Source organism: Perissodus microlepis, chromosome 4, assembly GCF_051167445.1.
Source record: "Perissodus microlepis isolate ML-2025 ecotype Zambia chromosome 4, ASM5116744v1, whole genome shotgun sequence".
Classification (NCBI taxonomy): Eukaryota; Metazoa; Chordata; class Actinopteri; order Cichliformes; family Cichlidae; genus Perissodus; species Perissodus microlepis.
Window position 1 is genome coordinate 23,899,361 of NC_140464.1, and position 22,708 is coordinate 23,922,068.

Here is a 22,708-nt window from a genome sequence, read left to right on the forward strand (position 1 = left end):
TCGCCACATATCCCAAAGTGAGTGATTAGCTTAGGTTGATGAATGAGATGCTTCCTCCGGCCTTCGCATTCCTCTCGTTGTTATAATATACCCTGTAACGTATGTCTGAAAAGTCTGCCAACACTGTGATAATGATGGCTTTCTCTCAGTTTTGGAAAAAGACATTCCTATGAAACCTTTTACTCCCGGAGAAATGAGATAACCTCCTATATCCAGGGCATGACAGCCCAAAAATAGCCTCTACTGCAAATCAGAGAGTGGTTAAAATCTACTGAGGATATTCCTCTGGACTTTGATAACTCATGGGGAACAGATTAAGTTATGCCTTAACTCTAACTTGCTGCCAAGCTGGCTCTTGTTGTAAGCTGGTCAGTAATGGCCATTAAAGAAAATATGGGTCCACCTGTAGCCATCTTAAACTGAAGTTATTATGCTTATTTCAAGAGCCATAATTTCATTCTTGGACTCTACTAGAGTAGCTTTTCTGTTTTACTTTGTCTACCAAACATGATTTCTAGCAAACCATATTTGCTAAATTCAGCAGACATCCAACCTGGCCTCCCTCCCCTTTCCATGAGGTCTTGGAACGACATGGATTTTTGCCAGCCAATCAGCAATCAGGCTATGTTACAGATCGTGACTTTAAGGCATCTAAGAGCCCAGCCTAAACCATAACCTCATAGTAAGTGCACTGAAGTTGATTTTTGACATAAAAATGAAAAGTTTTGAAAAAGAAAATCACAAAAAAGAAGGAAAAAAGAGCCTCAAACTCATATCTTACAATTAATTAATAACATTTAGAATTTTCAACTAATTGAATTTATAATTAAATTAATTTTTGACCAATTATTTCAAATAATTTAATTGAATTTTTAATGAAGCCAACTGGGTGGGGCTTCTGCGCTCACAGCTAGAGCCGTGTGCCTGAGATGACCAAATTAGGGACATCCCAGCTCCGTGACATCATACAGAGCCCGGTGTTTGAAAAAAGTGAATAAAACCAAGAGCAGTCAGACGCCTGAGCCTTTGGCTCAAAGCCATTACTTATGAAATTGCTGACCTCATTAGAAACTATGACCATTCACCACTCGAGCAATCTACTGAAAACAAGGACAAGCACAGTAGGTCTACTTTAAATAGAAAAATGAAACCGACGCAAAGAGAGACAACAGGGAGCCTGCAGCTTACTGTTTAAAGGCGGATACCACATAACTTTAACAGGCACGGCTTGACTCATGACCCATGTTCACTTGCCGCATGTCTCTCCTCATTTCCTGTCTGCATCTTAGCGACATTACCTAATTTAAACAAAATGCCCCACAAAGATATTTCAAAGACAAAGAGGTAATAGTACTTTATCTTATAGCACGGATGGAGGAAGCAAAGAGTAAAACAGAACAAATAAGGTAAATCAAAAAAAGATCTGAGCTGGGTGACTGAACAAGAGCAACCTGATCCTCCATCCTATATTCCACAAAAAGCAGTCTCAGTGTTTCAAAAATTATGAGCAGAATGAGACAAATAAGTCAAAATGTGGAAAAAAAAAGCATTTCTAGCGGACCATCTTTTAAGCTTGTCGCTCCATATGATACCAAAACGGAGAAAAAAGGTTTATGAACAAAAATACTGAGCTCGAGTAGAGTTAACACTAAAGTTTAAACCCTCTGAGCAGACATATGGGCGACACATGGAAATATAATATGTGCAAAAATATACAAATATCATGAACTGCTTGAATCTTCATATGCCGCTTCAGTATGCGTGTGCAGTCTGCTACATATGTCTGCCTAATGAGCTGTCTGGAACTGTTCTCCATTTAAGTATCCTGACAGGCATGAGGTTCACTGAGAAAAGCTGGGAGTAACTGATTCCAACCAGTACATACATCCGTCTACAAATGGCATTTCCATTCATATTTCTTACAGAGAGAATTCATATAGTCTCCTCCCTTCAGGTCTGCTTTACCTCTTCACCATCTCCATCTTCACTCCTCTTACAGTCTCCTCTCCTGTTTCATATTTTTGCTCCCCCTCAATCCCTGGCTCTACATTCCTGCGCTCAGAGGCCACTCTAATGCAACGCAGCGGTAAAGCGGCATTAAGGAGGTAAGCGTGGATGGTGTACACTGGCAAGGGAGCACTGAGGCACTTAGTTACAGCTACTCACTCTCTGCGACTGAAAGTATATTAAACAGGCATTTACTCAGATTGCGTTTGCACAAGCGGGTTATTGGACTTCTACGAGGGCCTCTTTTTCTACAGTTATTAGATTTTCTGAAGACAAAGAAACATCAGATATTGGTTTAGGGGGAAAGATAAATAGCTACCAAATAAATCAAGCAGAGACAAGGAGAGCCAGAAAATAGTTTTGGAGAAACCACAACAAACAGAAGATGGAATTTGGGAGTTTTCTGTACTTTTCAAACTTATCTGTGACTTAATATTTGAAAATCCATGTGAGGCTGTAACATTCAATCACAACAGTGATCATGCTATTTAAACTACAAACATGCATCAAGGAACGAACGAAAGGAAAACATGCAGAAATATATATGCAACATTTACACATTGATATTTGAAATAAAAACATTTGCTCTAACAAAATATGAAACACGAAGTTTGAGGAGAGATGTTTAGTGTGGCCGTCATCTGATTTTCACACCGCTCTTTGTGAATAAGAACACAAAACTGTGCCAGAAAGGGTTCATTTAAGCTCCCATAGCGCTCAATGAACAGCTTTAACAACAGGTATTTGACTGACAGATGTTTCTAATAAGACCTCTCAGTTTTCCTCAGTTCTAATAAACCCAAACCAACTGATAAAACAAAGTGTTTAATATCGTGAGCCTGCACGCTGACGGACAGATTCACTTGGTTTCAAATAATCATGTGAAAACACCGAGCCAGCACAAACAAATACCTCATAAAGAAAGAAGCTTAGATTAGTCCGTCATCATCATTAGAGAAGTAGCAGAGATTTTAGAGAGAAGGGCATGCAAATACACACAAACATAGACAAAATGGACAGCACACTGTTTTTGGAAAAAGCTGGAGATACACTTGCCTGTAGTTTGAATGCTTTGGGAGAATCGGGCTGTTTGTTATGGATAAACAAATACAAGTGTTAAAACCTGAAGCTCTTATGTCAGACAAAAGCCATGAGAAAGAGAACACCAGTGCAAACTTAGCCCAACGCTCGAGCAAGAGCCAACATTTTAGGTTAACTTTTACTGAGGTAGGCACTTTAGGATTAAGTAGAACACAACAGCATTAAAAAAAGTTTACTTTACAGCTGAGCGCTAAGCTAGTTTCATGTCTCCTGAAGCTAGCTTAGCTTCTTGAACAAGAAAACAGTTAGCTTAGCATTGGCTAAAGCTAAAATAAATGGCTAGTCACACTAGAGTAAAAACAGGATAGCAATCTGTGTTGACAACAGCATTAAAAAATTTTCACGTTCGCCAACTAAATGTGAGAAGATATGGCAACCAAAGTTGACTGCTAGGTGACTGCATTTGTCGTCTGGTGGGAGGCAACATGTCTCCAACACATTACAATCAATCTGAGTCAGTCAGTTGCAGAAACTGCAACTTGCTTCTTTGCTTTAGAGGCCTAGACTCAGCTGGTTGCAAACTGGTTGTACTCCAACAGAAAAGAAAGGTTGTTGAGTATGTTTGTCATTTTGCAATTCAAGCACCATCCTGCAACAACCATGTCACTATTTGTGGAGGAATTTCTGAGATTCACATCTATGACGTTGTGCCCAGATTCTGAATGCAAATAGCATGAATTTCTGTGTATGTACACTACCGCTTGATTTTTTGCCAATTTACCACTGACTGTTAATTACTGTGTATTATCAAAAACAGATTTCCTGTAATTGCTAAATACACCCAGTTAACATAAACTGATGGCAGGGTGCTTTATTGCCATCTTATTGCTGCTTTATTGCTGTCTTGATCCACCAAAGTAACTTTATACAACATGTACAGGGTACATGTTCACCCCCCAGTGCCCTACATTGAAGCAACCATTTCAAAGGCAGTGAGATCACAAATGTCATTGCACCCAGACACAATTACTTTGGTGCCGCAGTCTCCACTGTTTCCTCTAGTGTGACTGTACCTCACAAATGAACTACTCAGGTGTGTTAATCCACGCAGAAACCACAATATAATGACTTTTCACCTTTTTATGGAGCATTACATGCTAGACTATCATTTGCCTCTGAGCAGAAACCAGCAGAGGTTCATGCAGTGTTACACATAAATAACTCAATTACACTTTCGTTTTTGCATGGATTAAATAAATGAGAGTCAGGCTGTTGCTGTTTCCTGATTTGTGCCAAGCTAAACTAATGGGTTGTAAGATAAAATCACTGTATGACAGAAATCAACCTTCTCAAGCTTTCTGACATTTTTTAAAACACAGCAATAATACTGAGAGATAATTCACACAGTGATAAAGCCAGCCAGTTTTTCAATGAAATATGAATTTTAGAGGAGAGGGGACCATGTTTAGTGTAGGAGAAACGTAGGCAGTACGGCTCTCACAGGAATGTTGTGATCTTTGCGTCCTTTGTGTGAGGAGGCAACGTGGGCCAGGTACTGGATGACCTTCTTCGTGTTCTCTGTCTTGCCAGCGCCTGATTCACCTCTGAAAAGAAAGAGTAAAGACAAATACACATGAATAGAGTGAGAAAATGTGAGCCAATACATGACAAGGGAGAAACAATAAGGTTTTGTTTCTGACCTGAATTACAAGGTTTCCCTTGTGAAGCACAGCCACATATCAGGAAATATTATGTATGAGTTGTCCACAGTTTACCAAGGTACAGAAAAAAACAACCCTAAAACCTTAACCAAGATAACTTTCACTCATCGTTATTGTGGTTAAGAGTGATTGGATGAACTCCAAGGACACAATTAATAGAAACAAAAAAGAAAACAGAGAGAGTGACTAAACATCAGGCTATCTTGTTGTTTTTGTAAAAATCAATCCATTTGTTTGTCAGTCTGTTTTGCTAGAGAACCCTGTGGTTTGGAGAGCCAGGCTCCAAAGTTTCCAGACCCCACTTTTGGGCTGTCCTTAATGATAGCTGTGTTCAGGCACGGCCATCCGCAACTCCCACAGTTGGGTCCTGGAGCTCAGAAAACCAGGGCCAGCAGTGAAAAGAAGCCAATGACACTACATCCATCTACATACCAGTGGCTTTAGTCTAACTCACTATTAGCTGTGCACTGCAGTTTTAGCTGCAACACTAGAACTGCACGGGCGAGTCCTCGAGTGCAGTGTATGAACATAGGAATATAGGTCAAACAGGTACTCATCCAAGTGTGGTTTGATGTCTTCATTGTTTTACTATGAAGACATGAATCCTCTTTGAATAAGTCTCCCAGAAATCATTCATTGGTTTTCTCGTATATTCTCTCTTTCGCCAAGCATGTGGCTTAAAAGACCTTTGACTTTGGGAACTATTTTAATGTCTAGCCTCTCATTTTCTCACAGATCTCAGTGCTAGAGAGTCGAACTAGATTCTGAAAACTTAAATGAGAGATTCTTCAAGGTCTCCGTCTTCCTGGATATTCCCTCTCCTGTCCTATGATATGTACCATATGGACATTTTGTAACACAGTGGCTTTTGAATTGGCGCTACCTAAAGATGAATCCAATTAAAAGAACATTTCTGTGGCTTGTTTTCATGCAGTTAGACCCTACTTTTACAGTCAACTCCAGTGACTGGAAAACATCATACATAGTTAATGCATGGTTTCTTGCCACATTTGACCATTTATACAACACTATGCATCATTACATACCAGACGCTGACTGCTCACACAAGGCCTGGATCTCCAAATGTTATTCTAAACTATGGACTATATAATTCTGTGCTATGCACTGTTATGCTTAATGGCATGGTGGCCTTTCAAGTGGATCAAAGTGATCTATATTACAACAGAGCTGCATAAATGTAGGTCATAAGCAACCTTTTTCATCTGTGTTTCTTCAGGAGTAATTTTCCTTAGAGCAGGATGGGAAGGAGAAGTTTCTCTAAACTGGCTGACCATCTAAACCGCAGGTGTCGAACTCCAGGCCTTGAGGGCCGGTGTCCTGCAGGTTTTGGATGTGTCCTTGATCCAACACAGCTGATTTAAATGGCTAAAATACCTCCTCAACATGTCTTGAAGTTCTCCAGAAGCCTGGTAATGAACTAATCATTTGATTCAGGTGTGTTGACCCAGGGTGAGATCAAAAACCTGCAGGACACCGGCCCTCGAGGCCTGGAGTTCGACACCTGATCTAAACTGTGGGGCTAAACTCTTAAAAGGGCGCGTTTTCCCCAACAGGGGGTGCAGTTTTCCGAATTTAGGGCATATTATGCAACTGCTTCTCATCTGTTCATTGGCAGCATCAAACCCCAAGAAAGACAGTGGCACTTAATTACCCTCTGCCAAAGAAGATGAAGGCCGGCCACCAAACCACACTCATAACTCCCTCGGTATTGGGTAGAGCCGCTGTAAAAGCCCAGCATCCGCAAAAAGCTATTTGAAACCAACTTTTAAATAGAACATGGTAGGATAAAGGGAGCTGGCCAAATGACTCAGGACGAGAGGAAGATAAAAAGACACGGGAAAAAAAATACTAGAAATAATCCTCGTAAAGTACTCATAACTGTAAAAGATACTTATATTTAAAGGCATTTCAAGGACAAGCGGTCTTCATATAATGTAACTCTATTAAGGTGAAGCGATATAATCCTTGTCTTGAGACAGTTTCATTTTCCAGTCCATCAAGCTGGTTGATCTCTAGAACCACCTTAAAGACCAGTTCAACCATCTGCCCTAACAAAGAAATTAAGACAAAAGTAGAAAAGAGAAGTTAAGAGTTGCAGTACTCACGTGCAAAGAATTGATTGGTCCTCACGGTCTGTTCAGAGAAAACAGAAAAAGAAAGAAAGCATCTCTTTATACTGCCTCTTGTTTAGTCATTCATTTTGACTTACAGAGATAGCATTCAATGGCTAAGCTGTCGCATACAATGGAACATAACAGTTTAATAGTTTTCACCAGGCTAATACTGGAGCTATCCTGACTGCGAGTACATACACGTACATAAACACAGCTTGCATTTTCCTGAGAATTTCCTGAGAATAACAGGACAAACATACTGCTCTATGAACACTGAGGTTTATAAAGGAGGTGTGTTAGGAATGCATTTTTCACCACAGCCAGCAGGGAACTGACATGCTTATCATCAAACAGAAACTCTGGGCTAATTTAAAGACTTAAAAATATGTTTGAAAACACGACATGTTTGGTAATATGGCAGGTTTAATCTTGCAGATGACCAGGTAGCAAATCCAGACTTTTTTAATATGATCTTGTGAAGAGATTTAAAATTTTTAAGAGATGTTAACTAACACTAACAATTAACCCTATAATACCCTTTGTATCATATTTGATACATGAGTTTTTGAGACCTCAATCTCATCAACATGATCAATATTTGCCATAATTTCAAAATGTTATGGACAAAACTCTGCCCAATGTATCGAATGTGATAGAAAAAAAATATATATATATATATAATTAAAATATATCATACACAACATGATACAGCAAAAAAAAAAAAGCGGATTTTGTTATAAGGGTTAATAAAAATCTCAGTTCCAAAAATCTGAATTTTAGGCTATTTTTTGATAGGTTGGGTCTTACAGGGTTACTCATGTTTTTTCAGATATTTTTTCAATTTTCTGACATTTAAGTCATAACCTAACCCTAAACCTAAGCAATGAGTATATGTTATTTTTATATACATTAACTTGTTCTCCCAAGTCTTGACAAATTCAGAAGAAAAAAAATGACGTTTTTGCCTTTCTCCAAAATACAATTTTTAAAACAATTGAATTTATTGTGAACCTTTCATAGTGTCAAAAACTAAAATGGTTTAGTGAACTACAGAAGCTGAATCTATTTAAACTCAAAACTGACGTACGTTGTATTATTTTTAGCCATTTCACCTAGTTTAAATAATTACTTTAGGTATCTAATGTATGTAATGTATCTACTTCAAACATTTATCAGTTTCATAGCATACTACACTTTCTATGAATCTTCCCTGAGGTTTTCTAAGCTACAGACACCTGATTTGGTGAAACTGAGGCCTTTGTGACTACAGCCAAGAAGCATACTTCATCTCAAGAGACTGAGAACAAGAAATGATGAGAAAAGAACTTTAAAAATCACAGTCATCTCTGAAGAAACAAACGATTTGCAGTTAAAAAATATTTTTCCTGACACTTATTTAGAGCCTCAAGTACAACTTCAAATATACAAAGATCACTCATCATTCCATTTACTAGTTCATACGAGAGCAGCCACTTAATAAAAACCATGCCTTCTAAGTAGCTGTTTACTGTGACTAATACCTGCAGTCATAACCTAGAACTAAACCTAAAACCATCTGCTTGTGTACCATGTGAAGAATGAAGCCTGACATCATCGCTTTGCCCTTTAGGAGACAGAAAACACAGAAGAAATTACCTCATCACATGTGCCTATGACAAAGGCCAGGGGGTAAAAACGTGCACTGAGCCGAGGAGCAGCTGCAGCATAAGGGTGAATGCCTTACTGCTAACAAAATATCTATAACACACATTTAATGATGACATGGGGACAAAACATGTTATTTTATTCTTATTTATTGTTTTGACATATGACTTGATCAAGGAAGCATCTGAATAAATTATGTTTTTAAAAGTGAAACTGAAAGGAACGTATCACAACTACAAATCAGTGCTGGGGAAACAGCAGCAGGTTTACTGTTAGACATCACAGAGGGTCTATTTTGCTGTGGCTACATTAGATGCTTGCAGGTAAAGTCCTGTTTTTCTCGCATGTTTAAAGTACTCTTGTTGAGTGCTTCTTTTTTATGTGTGAATAAAGCTGGTTCACAAAAACATGGCGATTAACTAAAAGCTCTAATGGATAATTACAGTGGTCTCTCTAAAAGCCATCCGCTCCGCAGAGATGATAGTTCAGCTTAAAGGACTTGGCACAGAAATTTACTCACACCTTGTTGACATGGCTCAGTTTTCACAGGTGGCTCAAACAGTCTTTAAGGTGTTATATTTCCCTAGAGAAATGTCCTTTTGTTGTGTACTAAAGCGGAAACTTCCTTTAAGTGACAAAAAGCAGGTGACAAATGAGTGTGTGCGAGTGTGTTCATGTGAAAACATTAAAAGGGGATTCTCTTTTCTCTCCACGGAAAATCAGCTTTGTTTGATTAAAAAAAAAGAATCACGGATGTAAATGTAGGGCAGATAAGATGCAACACAAAGATTCAAGCCTAATGTATGCAGATATAACTGGCATCATCTCCCCTGACAATCAGGCTGCCTTTAAACTCGGGTCAAAGTTTGATAACTCATCCTGCCTGTGTTTTATAGTCTGAGACCTGATGCTCATCAGATTTACCCAATATTGGTTTAAACAGGCCCAAAAGTCCCATCGGACACTCACGCAACAGCATGTAACCCCTCATGAAAATTAAAACCAAACACATACTAACTACACAGCTTCTGAACAACATCAGGTGTTTACAGGTTTAAACAGGGGAGGCGCATGACCTCATGTTTCTGAAATTAACACCTGATGGCAATTCGAACAGAACAATCCCAAAAAATTCAGCGTGATTTTGGATTTTTGTGTTTAAATGATGCATACAGTACAACTGTGACAAGCCCAAATGGCAGTTTATGACCTAAACAGCATGTGCCAGGTTAGTTCCCAGAAACATAGGTTCTGATACACAGAAATTATGTTTTGTTCTTCTGGCAGCAGCTTGTCAGTAGTCAGCAGTGTTGGTCAAGTTACTTGAAAAAAGTAATCAGTAACTAATTACTGATTACTTCCCCAAAAAAGTAATCCCGTTACTTTACTGATTACTTATTTTCAAAAGTAATTAATTACTTAGTTAGTTTTTAAAAACACGATTTACAACCTGAATAGGTGATAAAGCGATAGATCTTTCAGCCCACTTCAACTTTTTCTGCATAATCCATCATACAAAATGTAATCAAATGGAAAAGTCTCTTTTTAAAACTTGTTTTATTAGTTTTAATCTTTTAACTTTATGCATCAAGCAAAAATTTAATTATATGCAACATTCACTGACTGGAAGAAATTTGTTTAACATTTGAACCTACTTTCTGCACATTCCAGCATATAAAATAAAAATTTTTGTTGTGTTTACACTCACTCTTTCAAATAAATGCAAGTGAAACACAGCAGAAAATAAATAAAGTCAAAGACTCAGCGGTCCTGTTCTTCTATTTTCACCTGTATAGCAGGAGTGGGGTAGGCGGAGGTTTACCCTGGTGCAGGTGTGCCGCAGCGGTCCGTTGAAGAATCCGCGAGTTTCTCTGTGAATTTCACATTACGTCGTAGCGCACTCGGTGCTTGCTTGGAAGTTTAGGGGATTTTTTCGCTGTAACAATAAGTTTTCTTCCCACGCAGTGAACAGCAGACTCTAGGGCTGCACGATTAATCGTTAGAAAATCGCGATCTCGATTCATACTTATGTGCGATCTCATTTCCAAATGACAACGATTTCAAAAAAAACAAAAAAAAACAAACAAAAAAAAGACGACGACGATTGTACCGCATTTTGATCCGGGACGTAATCTGCATGAAAACAAGCGCTCACTCTTCCTGCTCAACAAATGACAAGGGCGGAGCCTTATACCACGTGATACAGAAGCTGTGCCGTGTGATGCTAAAATTAGCAGGGAAAAAACAACGGAGAGCACGTCAGGGATGACGAGAAAGTGACTGGAGAAAATCCGTCCCGGTCAACCACCCAAACATCAATAACAGGAACCTTATACAGCGCTTCCCTATACCCGTCGAACTCCCGCAGGCACAAAGAAATTACGGAGGCTATCACTTATCACCTGATAAGTGATATGGCTCCCATCAACACTGTGCAAAACGAGGGATTTAGGAAAATTATCAACACCCTAGACAAACGCTACACAGTGCCGTCCCGCAACTATTTTTCTATTGTTGCACTACCTGCTCTATACACGCAGTGTCGAGCAACGGTGGAGACGGAATTTCAAGCAGTACAACATTTTGCGGCAACCACAAAACGTGAGACATTTGTTGTTTTTATGTTTATTTATTGTTTTTGTTCAGTCTCAACTGTTACGAAGTTGATGTGCAGTTAATAAGTGCAATAAATATTTATACTGGAAAAGAAAATCGTGAGAGAATCGTGATCTTAATTCTAAGCCAAAAAATCGTGATTCTCATTTTATGCAAAATCGTGCAGCCCTAGCGGACGCTAATGTTTTTGTCATTTTTTTACGTAATCAAACTCAAAGTAAGGTCAGTACTTCCACACTTTAAACGCTGCACGCTCATACTCTCTCCCGCACTCGATATATTATCCATTGTTGATCTGCACACAGCTGTTGCCACGAACGTCGCACTCGCTTACGTCATTGTCATGAGACACTCTCGCACCGTTTTTGCAATAGTAATCCCTTACTTTACTCATTACTTGAAAAAAGTAATCGGATTACAGTAGTTAATTCAGTTACAAGTAACGCGTTACTGCCCATCTCTGGTAGTCAGTAGTAATACAATCAGACCCAGATATTTTAAGATATTGCTGTATGTGTCTGCTAACGTTAAAAAAAGAAAAAGAATAAAGCAAACTCTGCACCTGTCAACTGATGTGATCCAACACAAAAAGGCAGACAGGCTTTTTTTCTGCACTGTGTCTGCCCCATCTGTTATAAGGTAACAGATGGGGCTGATGGAAGTGGTGTTTAGATGTGTGAGTGTGTTTGTGGACAAGCAACATATACACAAGCTATCAGTTCTGTCAGATGGAAAGGGGATAAAAATAACGAATCTTGTTTGTACTGGAAAAAAAAGGGATTGGCAGACACACACAAACACACACAACCTTGGACTTCCACTAGAGTCGCAGTCACTTCATTCTCTGCTTATCAGACATCTATTTACCCATCACACCTTTGATGCTCTCCTGTGATTTTTATCCAGCCATATATTTTTCAGTCAACATCCTACACCTTTCAGCTTTTCCACTGATTGACAATCATTCCTTTAATCTAGTGTCCTCTTTCTGATTTCTTTCCCCTGTGAGGCCACACAAAATAAAGGTAACACTGACTTCACCTGCCAGAGGGGAGTTTTGCACAAAGCCTCATGTTCAAGCACACAGTGATCCATCAAGTAGAGAGTGTGCAACAATATATCTGCTGCATTAATGATGGTATAACAATACAGCTACTCAGTGACACTAGATACATTTTGTGTGTATCACCATTATTATTCACTTTTAGTGTCAGTTATATTTATTAGCCATCTCTCACAGGCCACCGTTTTCCTGTCAAGAAACCAGCAAAACTGGATTTAGAAAACTTTTAAAACAATATTTATTTGGTCTGAATTTTTGATAACAGTTAGAAATTGTTAAGATGAGCCTAGATTGATCTTAAGGAGCTGTTTTTGTTGTTTGGATTTGTTTTAGGTTTTAGGGCGCACCGTCAAAATCTAAAAATGTGTGACCCCAGGAAGAACAGCTGCTGGACTGCTGCAGCTAATGGGGATCTTAATAAACTAAACTAAACTGCTCACCTTGTCCAACTAATCTGGTAAGTGCCTAGACTCCTGGAAGTCTAACGAGTGATAAAGCTATGCATGTAGCGCTGGTGTGTTGATAATTTTATCTATATTTCCATTGTTTATCCACCTCTAGTGCAGAATCAAACTACAAATGGAGAATGTCCCTCTAAAACGTGTGCCTCAATGCTGTAACCAGCACATTTCAAAAGGTGAAACTTTTACTTTGAAGTTGAACATTCTGTGTTCTTCTGCTCATAATGTAGTCTGCAGTCAAGTTGGTGTTTTCCGTGCAAACTACAGGATACAATGTGTCAATGACCAAAGCAATCACAAGGAGGTTTCCACTGAACCACTGTATACCTCTTTGCAACCAATTTTCACCTTCTGACTGCCAGTAACCATTCTCCAACCAGGTGAGGAAGTATGCCTTGTAACCTAGCAACTGGTAGTTGCCAGATATTCGCTGACTGCTCTCTAGGCCTGTGTGAGTTTGGGCTGCACTGAGTGTTAAGACTGCATGTAAGAAAGATTATGTGTCACAGTTCTGGGTCAGTTTGACCCAGTATTTTGAGTTATGTTTTGGTGTGTTTTTTGCATTATGGATTGTTTTCTTATTCTCTTGTGGTGCTCTTGTTGGTGATGATGATGATTATTATTAGGAATCTATGTTTCAGTTATTCTTGTTTCAGGATTAGTTCTTAGGTTTTGTGTTCTCATGTTTATTGCAGGTTTAGTTCAGTGTCTAGTCTGTCTCTCAGTGTCGTGTCTGCGTCTTTGTTTGGTGGTTTCTTGTTTCCTGTTTTATTGTGAAAGTCTATGTCTTATGTTAGTGTGTGCGGCTTTGCTCCCCCTGTCTCGTTAGTCCAATCCCTCCCAGCTGTGTCTCCGTCCTGTTGCCCATTCCCTGATTACCAACCTGTGTATATAAGCCCTGTGTTTTGCCGTGCTCAGTGTCGTGTCGTACCATCAGATTATGCCTGTGTGTTTCTTCATGTTTTGTTTTCATGCCAGCAATAAAGCTGTGGTTTTCAGTTGCATTCTGTCTTCGAGTCCTGCATTTGGATCCTCATCTCCGTCTGCCCACACACAGAGCCCTGACATTATGTGCATACTGTTTAGTAGTCTATTTGTTATAACGTATGGTCATTGTTTCACTGTAAATGAAATTTTTGCGCTTTTGTTACATTTTTGTTGTGGTCTTCTATAAAAATCACCTGAAACGGTTTACTGTGACCTGTGCTATCTGAATGAATTAGTAGGTGCATTCACCCTGCCTCTGCTGCCACCTTGGCCTTCTTGGCAGCTCCTGTTTCCTAAATCACCACAGCAACCAACGGCAGGGTCATATTTACCCAGGATGCCATGCTGGCTAGGCGTAGGTGGACCAGTCAAACTGAACATGTGCTTCCTTTCCAGTAGCTCATTACTGTCTCACTAAATCTTCACCCCCTTTGTGCTTCATTTTCTCTCGGTTGCTCTCATTTCCCCTTTTACCCCCCACGAATGCGGCAAAGCCAGATCACTCACACCACAAAAGAGGGGGGAACTTGCTGGAGACAAAATCACTTTTTCACAGTAACAGATGTTTTTCATTTAAACACCTCATCAACTTAGCTTTTAGTTGCTTTAGTTATTTCCTCCACCACAACTCAAAGGTCATTAGTTGATGTTAATGTGAGTCGGAAATAAAATAGGCTGTTCATTCAGCTCAGCTAAGGTGAATAACGAGTCAAAAAAAGCAGATTTTTATCAGTATTACTACAATGACATATGGTAGTTTACTGAGAGGTGGAACGCTTCAATACCAAGGTAGAAAGAAGAAAGCTATAAAAACAAATACTTGACCGCACTATAAAAAATTTATTTGTTGTTTTCACGCACACAATGAAACATTTCTTAAGACTATTTTGCACTCCAGTCAATTTAAATATGTCCACAGTGCAAACTGAGGACGTATAATGCTGGCACTTGTATGCATGAATGTCGCTTAACGTTCCTGTCTTGCACAGCAGGGTTTCCCTTTGCTGCTAATAATTTATCCCCCATGAGGATTAAACAAACCCTCATTCCACACATTCCAAAGCTTTGCCCCCATTTCCCTCCGTCTCCACAAAAGCCTCAGTCATTATCATAACCCCCCCTATTATCAACCTTATTTAACCTTATGCAGCCTTAGCGCTCCTCTCCTGGGTCAAGTTTTCAGTTCAGTTTTCAAACTGTGAAATATTTTTTTTGACCCCATGTTACTTTGGTTAAAAGGAGACCCAAAGATTAAAAGAGTCAAATATGGTCCATCTTTTGTTTTCATAGCTCCATAACAGCACTGCTTGGAACACATAAAACATTATATAACCTTAAAAAAAACCCTTGCAGTCATCACCTAAAATGATGACTTGTAGTTCGAATGAAAAGATAAACAATGAGACTTTCGTTTAAAGCTGTGAGTGAAATGGGTTTTCTTAAAATACTGGGCAGCCATGAGCATTACTCGGAGGGCAGAAGAAAATTTCTCATTTAAACTCCAATCTTCTCACCACAGCCACCAAAAACACTCCACATCCCAAGCTGAAACCAGACCTTAGTGTACAAAAACATTCTTAGTGCAAGAATCATAATTGTGCCCATTTATTGTCAATGGTCCTCAGCATTGTGGCTTCAGTCCAATGCAGCTCAAGTCTAAATCAACATAATGTGCTTACAACTGCTGCAAGCTGATGTTTTAAGTTTATGCACATGAATCAGACAGCTATCAAACACTGCACACTTGTGTTCATTTTCAATAATCCAATACTTGCGGTCATCACGTTGACAAAACAGGAAAAGTTGACACCTCTTTGCACTCAATGCTTTCACACGCATTTTGATACAAATCACAGCTTTCTGATTATGAATAAAAAGCAACGGAAAGGGTATTAAAACAGGGGGTCTTTGCAACTGGATGTAACACATTTTTTCCACCCTGAAGCACAAGCTCCCACAATTTGCTTCATAAAAGAAGTCGTAAAACGCAACTGCACACAGTGAAAATCATAGCACCATGGCAACCACTTCACACACATTAGAAATCCTGAGTGACGGCCAGTGAGCTGCTCTCTCATAAACTGTTATATGTTGTGGGGATTACTCATGCACACTTGCACATGCTCATGCACACTCAACTCCCTGCTCACAACAGATATGAAGGTAATATAAAAATGGAACTCTGATTACTCATAAAGGAGCAGAGAGAGAATCCAGAGCTACTTGAAACAAAAGAAAGGCTCTGGCTATGTGTGTGTGTGTGTGTGTGAGAGAGAGAGAGAGAGCGCTCATTCACATTCCCAGACAGTGGAAGTAGCAAACAGTCAGTGTGATCTGGGGAGTGTCTGTGGGTACCTGCAGTGTGTAACTGTCACTTGGAAGCTTCCTAACGATTATGAGAAGGACACTTAACACAGTTAAGTACATGATTAAGGAAGACTAATATGTAATGTGCCACATCCTCAAACAGCAACTTCAATAAAACAGACACATTTAGACATTATATATTATCTAAAAGGCAGTTAAGGTAGTAAAAACACTCACTTAACACAATCTCTGGTGTGGAATGGAGTAAAGAAGAAAAAAGAAAGAAAAAAAAAAAAAAAACACACTAGGCCACAAAGACAAGCCAAGAAAATACATGAAATCATCAGGGTTACCTTATCACATATTCCCTCTAAACGTGTGTTCGGACAGAAAGCGAAGTGAATGTTGAGCCAAAAAGAGCGCCGAACCTTTTTGAAGTCTGTGTGGATTGATCCAAGACAACCAATAAACCAAATGTACAAATGTTAGCTATAAAGTAGCTAGAGACAGACGCACCAACAGTGTGTGTTTGTGTGTGAGGGAGAACTGGACTGTTTTCAGGGCACTTTAGACTCTGGCTTATATCAAATTATAAGGTTATTTCCATCGTAATTCCTTTTATTTCTGTATACATGTCAAGCATTTAATGTTATATTTTTATGTTTAATGGTTTCATTTGAATGTTTAGCGTAGCAGTTTTCACCCCAACTTTGTGCAAATGTTCACCTACTCTTTTTTAACATAATGACAAAACTTAAGAGCACAGAACAATAAGAGAGGAAGTAAACAGAAGATTTAATCCCGATTTCCTCAAGATTTAAATGAATTATAAGAATTTCTTCACTAAATGCTCACTTTACTGTTACAACTGTTCAACTGCTCGTTAATATAAATATCTAATCAACCAAACAACTCAATGTATTTAGGCATGAAGAAATGGTCAACGCATCTAGTTAAAGTTCAAATCCAGCATGGTGAAGGGACTTTGAATGTGGCGTGGTTGTTGGAGCCGGAGGCCTGGCCTGAGTACTCGAGAAACTGCTGACCTACTGAGATTTTTCCACTTAACCATTTCTAGGGTTTCTAGAGAAAACACCTTGTTTTTGCCAGAAGTCAAAAGAGAATGTACAGACCGCTTTGAATTGATAATAAGAAGGCAACAGTAACTCAAACATTCACTGGTTACAACCAAGGTAACAGAAGAGCATCTCTGAATACACCTTGAGCTTTGGAGCAGATGGATCACAGCAGCAGAAGACCACACTAGGTGCTGCTCCTGTCAGCTAATAACAAGAAACCGAGGCTATAATTCAAGAGGCTCACCAAAAGTGGACAACAGAAGGGTGGAAAAACATTCCCTGGTATGATGCAACATTCAGATGATAAATGAAAAGCATGTTGTTGCCAAATGCGGCCTAAACGGCCTTGTATCAACTGTTTAGGCTGGTGGTAGCTATAATGGTGTTGGGGATATTTTCCTGGTACACTTTCAACCCCTTAGTATCAACTGAGCATTGTTTAGACTCACAAATCTATCCGAGTATTGCTGCTTACTGTGTTCCTCCCTTTATGACTACATTGTCATAAAGGGATGGTTGATGCAGTGTGCAGTCTGACGGCTGCTTCAAACAGGATAACACAACACATCATGTCACCAAGCTCAAAGCACAACAAACTGGTTTGTTAAACACGAGACTGAGTTCACTGCAGCAACTGTGATGCTACCATGTCATGGACCAAAATTTCAGAGGAATGATTCCTCTGAATTCTGGCATATTCCTATTTCACAAGCAAATAAGGCAGTACTAGTACCCAGTACAATAAGTGCAATAAGTAGTACTAGTACACAGTACAATCAAGATATACCTAACAAAGTGTCCGTTGAGTGTTTATTGACAGTATTGTTTCCCTGGATGGGTATAGAGCAGAGTAAGCTGCAGTGAATGGATGATGGTTTAACAACATCCCACTAACGTTGTTAAGACATTGATGTAGTAAAATTGTGAGCTCTGTTACTATTTGGCATAAAACCAAATTGTTAAGAGGCACTGAAAAGCTTTATGACTCTCAGCTAAGGACAAAAAATGCAACATTTAAAGACATTCCAGCTTATATTTGAGCTACTGCCGTTCGTAGGACGTTCGTTTGTACTGTTCGTTTGTACTGTTCGTTTGTACTGTTCGTTTCTTTACATATGGCCATTTGTAACTGCTGACTGACTAAACAGCTCAAGTGCATTTCTCAATGTAATGCTGTTGAACCAGCTGCCAGTTAGGCATTCACAAGAACAGAAGGGCAGAAAGCCCCATCGAGATGCCAGGCCCTTTGCAAGTACCAGTCAGTGTGTGTGTGTGTGTGTGTGTGTGTGTGTGTGTGTGTGTGTGTGTGTGTGTGTGTGTCCTGGAATTTGATTGCTCCTGGTTTCCCTTGATTCCAGCACTGGGGCCTCTTGGGTGTGGAACAGGCGTTGTTTTTAGCAGGCTGGTGGTGCAACAGAGGTGGCATTAAAGGGAAATGAGGCCTGCTTTCCTACTCAGAAACTGATGTGCTCCATCATCAACTAAACACAATAATCAAACCCTTCTCCATGCCAGGAAAAAACAATTTAAAATGTGCCAGTGAGACGCATCATTTTCACACCATCAACAAATGAACAAAAGGGTGGAGACTATACTAGATCCCATTGACAGTCACAGGACATTCCCCTGTGCATCTGGCATAGGCGAATACTTCCCATGAGAGGGAAGAGAGCAGTAAGAAAGAGGAGGGTGTGGTGCGACGCGACCAGATAGCAGAATGAAGAGGAGGAAACTGAGATAGGAGGCAGACAGAAAGAAAACAGTACTGAAACGGGAGCTTTCCAGCTTTAAATACTGACTCGCTTGCAAACTAAATCCTAAGGATGTTTCTGTGTCACTCGTGGGATAGTGATGACAGTTGGCAGCTGAGATCACAGACAGAAATAGATTGTCTCCACCCTCTTGGAAATAACACCAGTGTGTGAGGGACCACCTGGGAGTGGCAGAGGAGGTGGTTTTATCATCATTTACACCTTCAGCTTCCCTTTCTGGAGCATGTTAGGCTTTCCTCTCTCTCTCTCTCTCTCTTTTCCATATCTTTCTTTCTCACACACATTTTAAACCACAAGGATGAATTTTTATTTTTTATAATAAATAAATCTGACCCTTTTCTCCATTACCTTTGGCATTTTCCCTTATTAGACATACATATAGTTAGGAGTGTGAGGACACAATGGGAAAGAGTGGAGTATGTAACTACATTTGGGATACCGGCTGATAAGAAGTGTGTTCAACTGTCTTTGGCATGAAAGGAGAAATTTGAATTTTCACAACAGCCACAGGTTTAAGATGAGACAGAGCTGCAGCTAACAATTATACAGTTTTTCAAACACACTACTGGAAACGGAAGGACAGAAAATCTACAACCCTTTGTAAACAAGATTCTTGGGAATAATACCCACTTAAGCTAATCTCATAGAAAGCCTTTTTCATGGCAATATAAAATCTATCCATCCACCTCAGCTTATCCAGTTCCAGGTTACTGGAGCCTATCCCAGCTGTCATGTGGCAGGAGGCAGGGTACACCTTGTATTATTCACCAGTCTATCTAACAGAGACACACTCACGTTCGCACCTGCTGCCAATTTAGAACTGCCAGTTCAACAAACATCCATGCCTTTTGACTGTGGGAGGAAGTCGGAGAACTCCGCAACGAAAGGTTCCAGCCAGCAGATTCAAACCGAGGATCTTCTTGCTGTAAGGCTAACCACTGCACCAATATATCAACCTATAAAATATACACTATTATTATTTATTAGATTACCTAGCAGGCATATTAAGACTGATATATCTAAAGCATTTTAGACTGTATCGACAGACAGTATCAGTGCGCGCTCATACTAAGAGCCAAGAAAACCTTAACCCCAAAAACATTTGTAACACTGCATGGCTGTCTGTGAAAAAATGGTTAGAGGAAGTCTGAGAAAGTGTTGCATATGATTGGAATGTAGAGACTTCTGCATGTCAAATTAATATTCTCGGCCCCATGTCCCGTCGGCTTGGGTTCGACATGTAGAGCCTGTGTTATTCTGTCTGCGCTGGACTCCACAGGGAGTAGGCTTCTAGAGTCTTTCCTATGTTGAGTCCCACAAAGCACATTTTTCAAAGAAGAGAAAGTAAGGGGTATCAAGATAGACAGAGAGATAGAGACAATGTGAGAGAGAAAGGAGTTTACACCCAGTTCCCACATGTTTCTCATGAAGAGGTGCTGGAGTGGTGTGGAGCACATCTGTGGGCGATCTGATGAACTTCTATCGTGTATGATCTAAATTTGGCATCAGCTTTGAAGAGTAACCATTCAGATTATTAAATAAAGAACAGCACTGTCCAAACAGACCATGACGAACGAGGAACAGCAGTTTACAGATCAACATCCTTTTGTAATGGTATCAGAACATAAACAGGATGAAGACATCTGTAAATTGAACCTTCAACCAAATTGAGTTGAAATGAGAAGCACTGCATCTCAGCATCCATGGACACAGCTAATCCTGTGCTTACATGAATTCACCTAAATATGTTTTGGAGAATGATTGCAACCATAGTATGTGTTGACGCATGCTCAATCATTCAGGTGGGTAAATCCCAAAAACTGTTCATCTGGATGTAGACTTTTCAGTGGGGGAAACTCATCCAAGTGACTTCTTCAGTCTTAGACCGAAAACGCTACGTCCACATGAACAGAATCAACTTTGTGGGGCATAGTATGTCTATGAAACATGAACTACCAGCCTATTGGTGAATGGAGTCTGCATCCTGAAGACTCTGCTTTGGTATTTTGGCTGCTGCCATGTTGGTTTTGGAAACAGGAGTGGCCATGTTAACTTTAGTGGGTGGAGTGCTAAGTAACAACCTGTTAGGATAATAAAGTTTCACTTAACCAAAACTAGTCACCTGTCAACCAGGCTTAAAGTTGTAGGCCCATAATAATATGTAAAACATTAGGCTTTAACAAATTTGAAAAGGATAAATTATTTAAAAAATTATCCCTTGTTCAGTTACTATGACAAGAGAAGTGAGTAAACATGCTATTTTCATGAGTCTGGTCAGTTTAACATATGAGCCGTTCCATCTCAAATCAACACGGGCCTTCTGCTCGACCATCTCCATTTTGCATAAAACATTTTTGGTTACAAAGTTTGAACATTTACAATTATTGGTATAATTTTATGCATTATATATCACTACTATTAAAAAGATATTTTTTGAAAAATGGTCTGTTGACCCACTTTCAGGCCTTTTTTTGTACTCTGAAATCTGAGGCATGAATATCTTGAAAACTATTAAAGATAAAAGCCTGAAATTTTCATTGGCCTTTATTGCTATCAAAATGAATCAGAATCTGTAATTTGGGACAAATACATCAAAAAATGTTTCAGTACTGGCTAAAACTAAAATAACAGTAGATAGCTTAATTGGAATAAAAATTTAAAAGATCTTTAACTATAACTGAGAAAATCAGTTTGTTTTGTCATTCATTTAATTTAATTGTTATTTTATTTATACTTACTGAACTATAAATAAATACTGATACTTTGTAGAACTGCTTAAATTTGTATTTCATATTTTAAGTAGCCAGTACTTGAGATATATATCCTGACTCATTTTGACAGTACGAAAGGCCAGTGAAAATTTCATGCTTTTGGAGATATTCATATTCAAACACTGCCTGAAAATTCCATTTTGGAAAAAACTGGTCCAAGCGGGTTGACAAAAGAAACACAACACATTAACACTACATCCATACACATGGGATACTACATGGAGTAGAGAGACATAGCAACGCTGAGACTTAATCTACTTTTTTGGTTCAGTGAACACAGTGGCCATACCAGACAAAGTACTAGCGCTGTCAAATAGCAGAAACACACAGTCATGTTCCCATTTCCAACAATAGCAAATGAGGGTGGGGTTCAGTCTCCTCTTCTGATATGCTCAGTCACTATTTAGATCATCATTGACTAAAACAAGATTATCGCTGTTCTAGTGCAGAGTACAAATGAGAAACCTGCGATTTCTCTGAAGTCCAAAGATAATGTTTTTAGTGGACCAACCTGCGTGTTTACTATTAAAACCTCTATTGCATAGTAGGGAACATAATATAAAAGAACTAAGACGGTTTAAACCTTTCTTCTTTTTCTTCTGTGGAACATCAGGGACAACTCCCTCATGATCATCATGGCTACCCACTGTCAAAAATCCCTCAAAATACTATCCACATTATCCCTAAGACAAATTTGCAAGACAGTGGACGCACTGAGCTGCATAACTATAGATGTGACATACGCACAGGTTTGTTTTCCCCAACAGAGCTTAAGTACTGCATAACAGTTTGCCTACAGTGAGCATAAAATTAGCCTCGTCCTGTTGGGTGTTGCCTTTACACCAAATGAAAGGGGAGAGAATGCAGTTGCGGAAGATATGGCAGCAAGCATTTGGCAATGTAATCGATTGCAGATGGCAGCCATCGGGGGGGCTTGTTTGGTCCACAGTGGTTCTTTGTGATGGCTAGGCCTGCCATAATCCAACAGGACAAGGCGGTTTTCACGTGTTTGTGTGTGTGTTTATGCTGGTACCTCTGATATCATAGCGCTAAGCTCTGCAGCCCCACAGGAATTTCAGACACACAGGGAGGGAGCAGGGATTC

The 22,708-nt window shown here is 39.4% G+C and overlaps 1 protein-coding gene across 5 annotated transcripts in view; it reads right to left on the reverse strand.

Moving 5' to 3' along the window:
* Nucleotides 1-22,708, reverse strand: part of LOC146388995 (myosin-10) — a 76,844-nt gene that overhangs the window by 32,572 nt on the left and 21,564 nt on the right. For 3 of the 5 annotated variants that reach the window (XM_084926610.1, XM_084926612.1, XM_084926614.1), the window contains exons 4-6: nt 6,896-6,923; nt 4,550-4,652; nt 3,064-3,093 (exon numbers count right to left, since the gene is read on the reverse strand). In XM_084926610.1, coding sequence (XP_084782736.1) covers nt 3,064-3,093; nt 4,550-4,652; nt 6,896-6,923 — 161 coding nt within the window. The remainder of the gene's footprint in view (nt 1-3,063; nt 3,094-4,549; nt 4,653-6,895; nt 6,924-22,708) is intronic. The other 2 variants (XM_084926611.1, XM_084926613.1) reach the window with 1 other exon arrangement.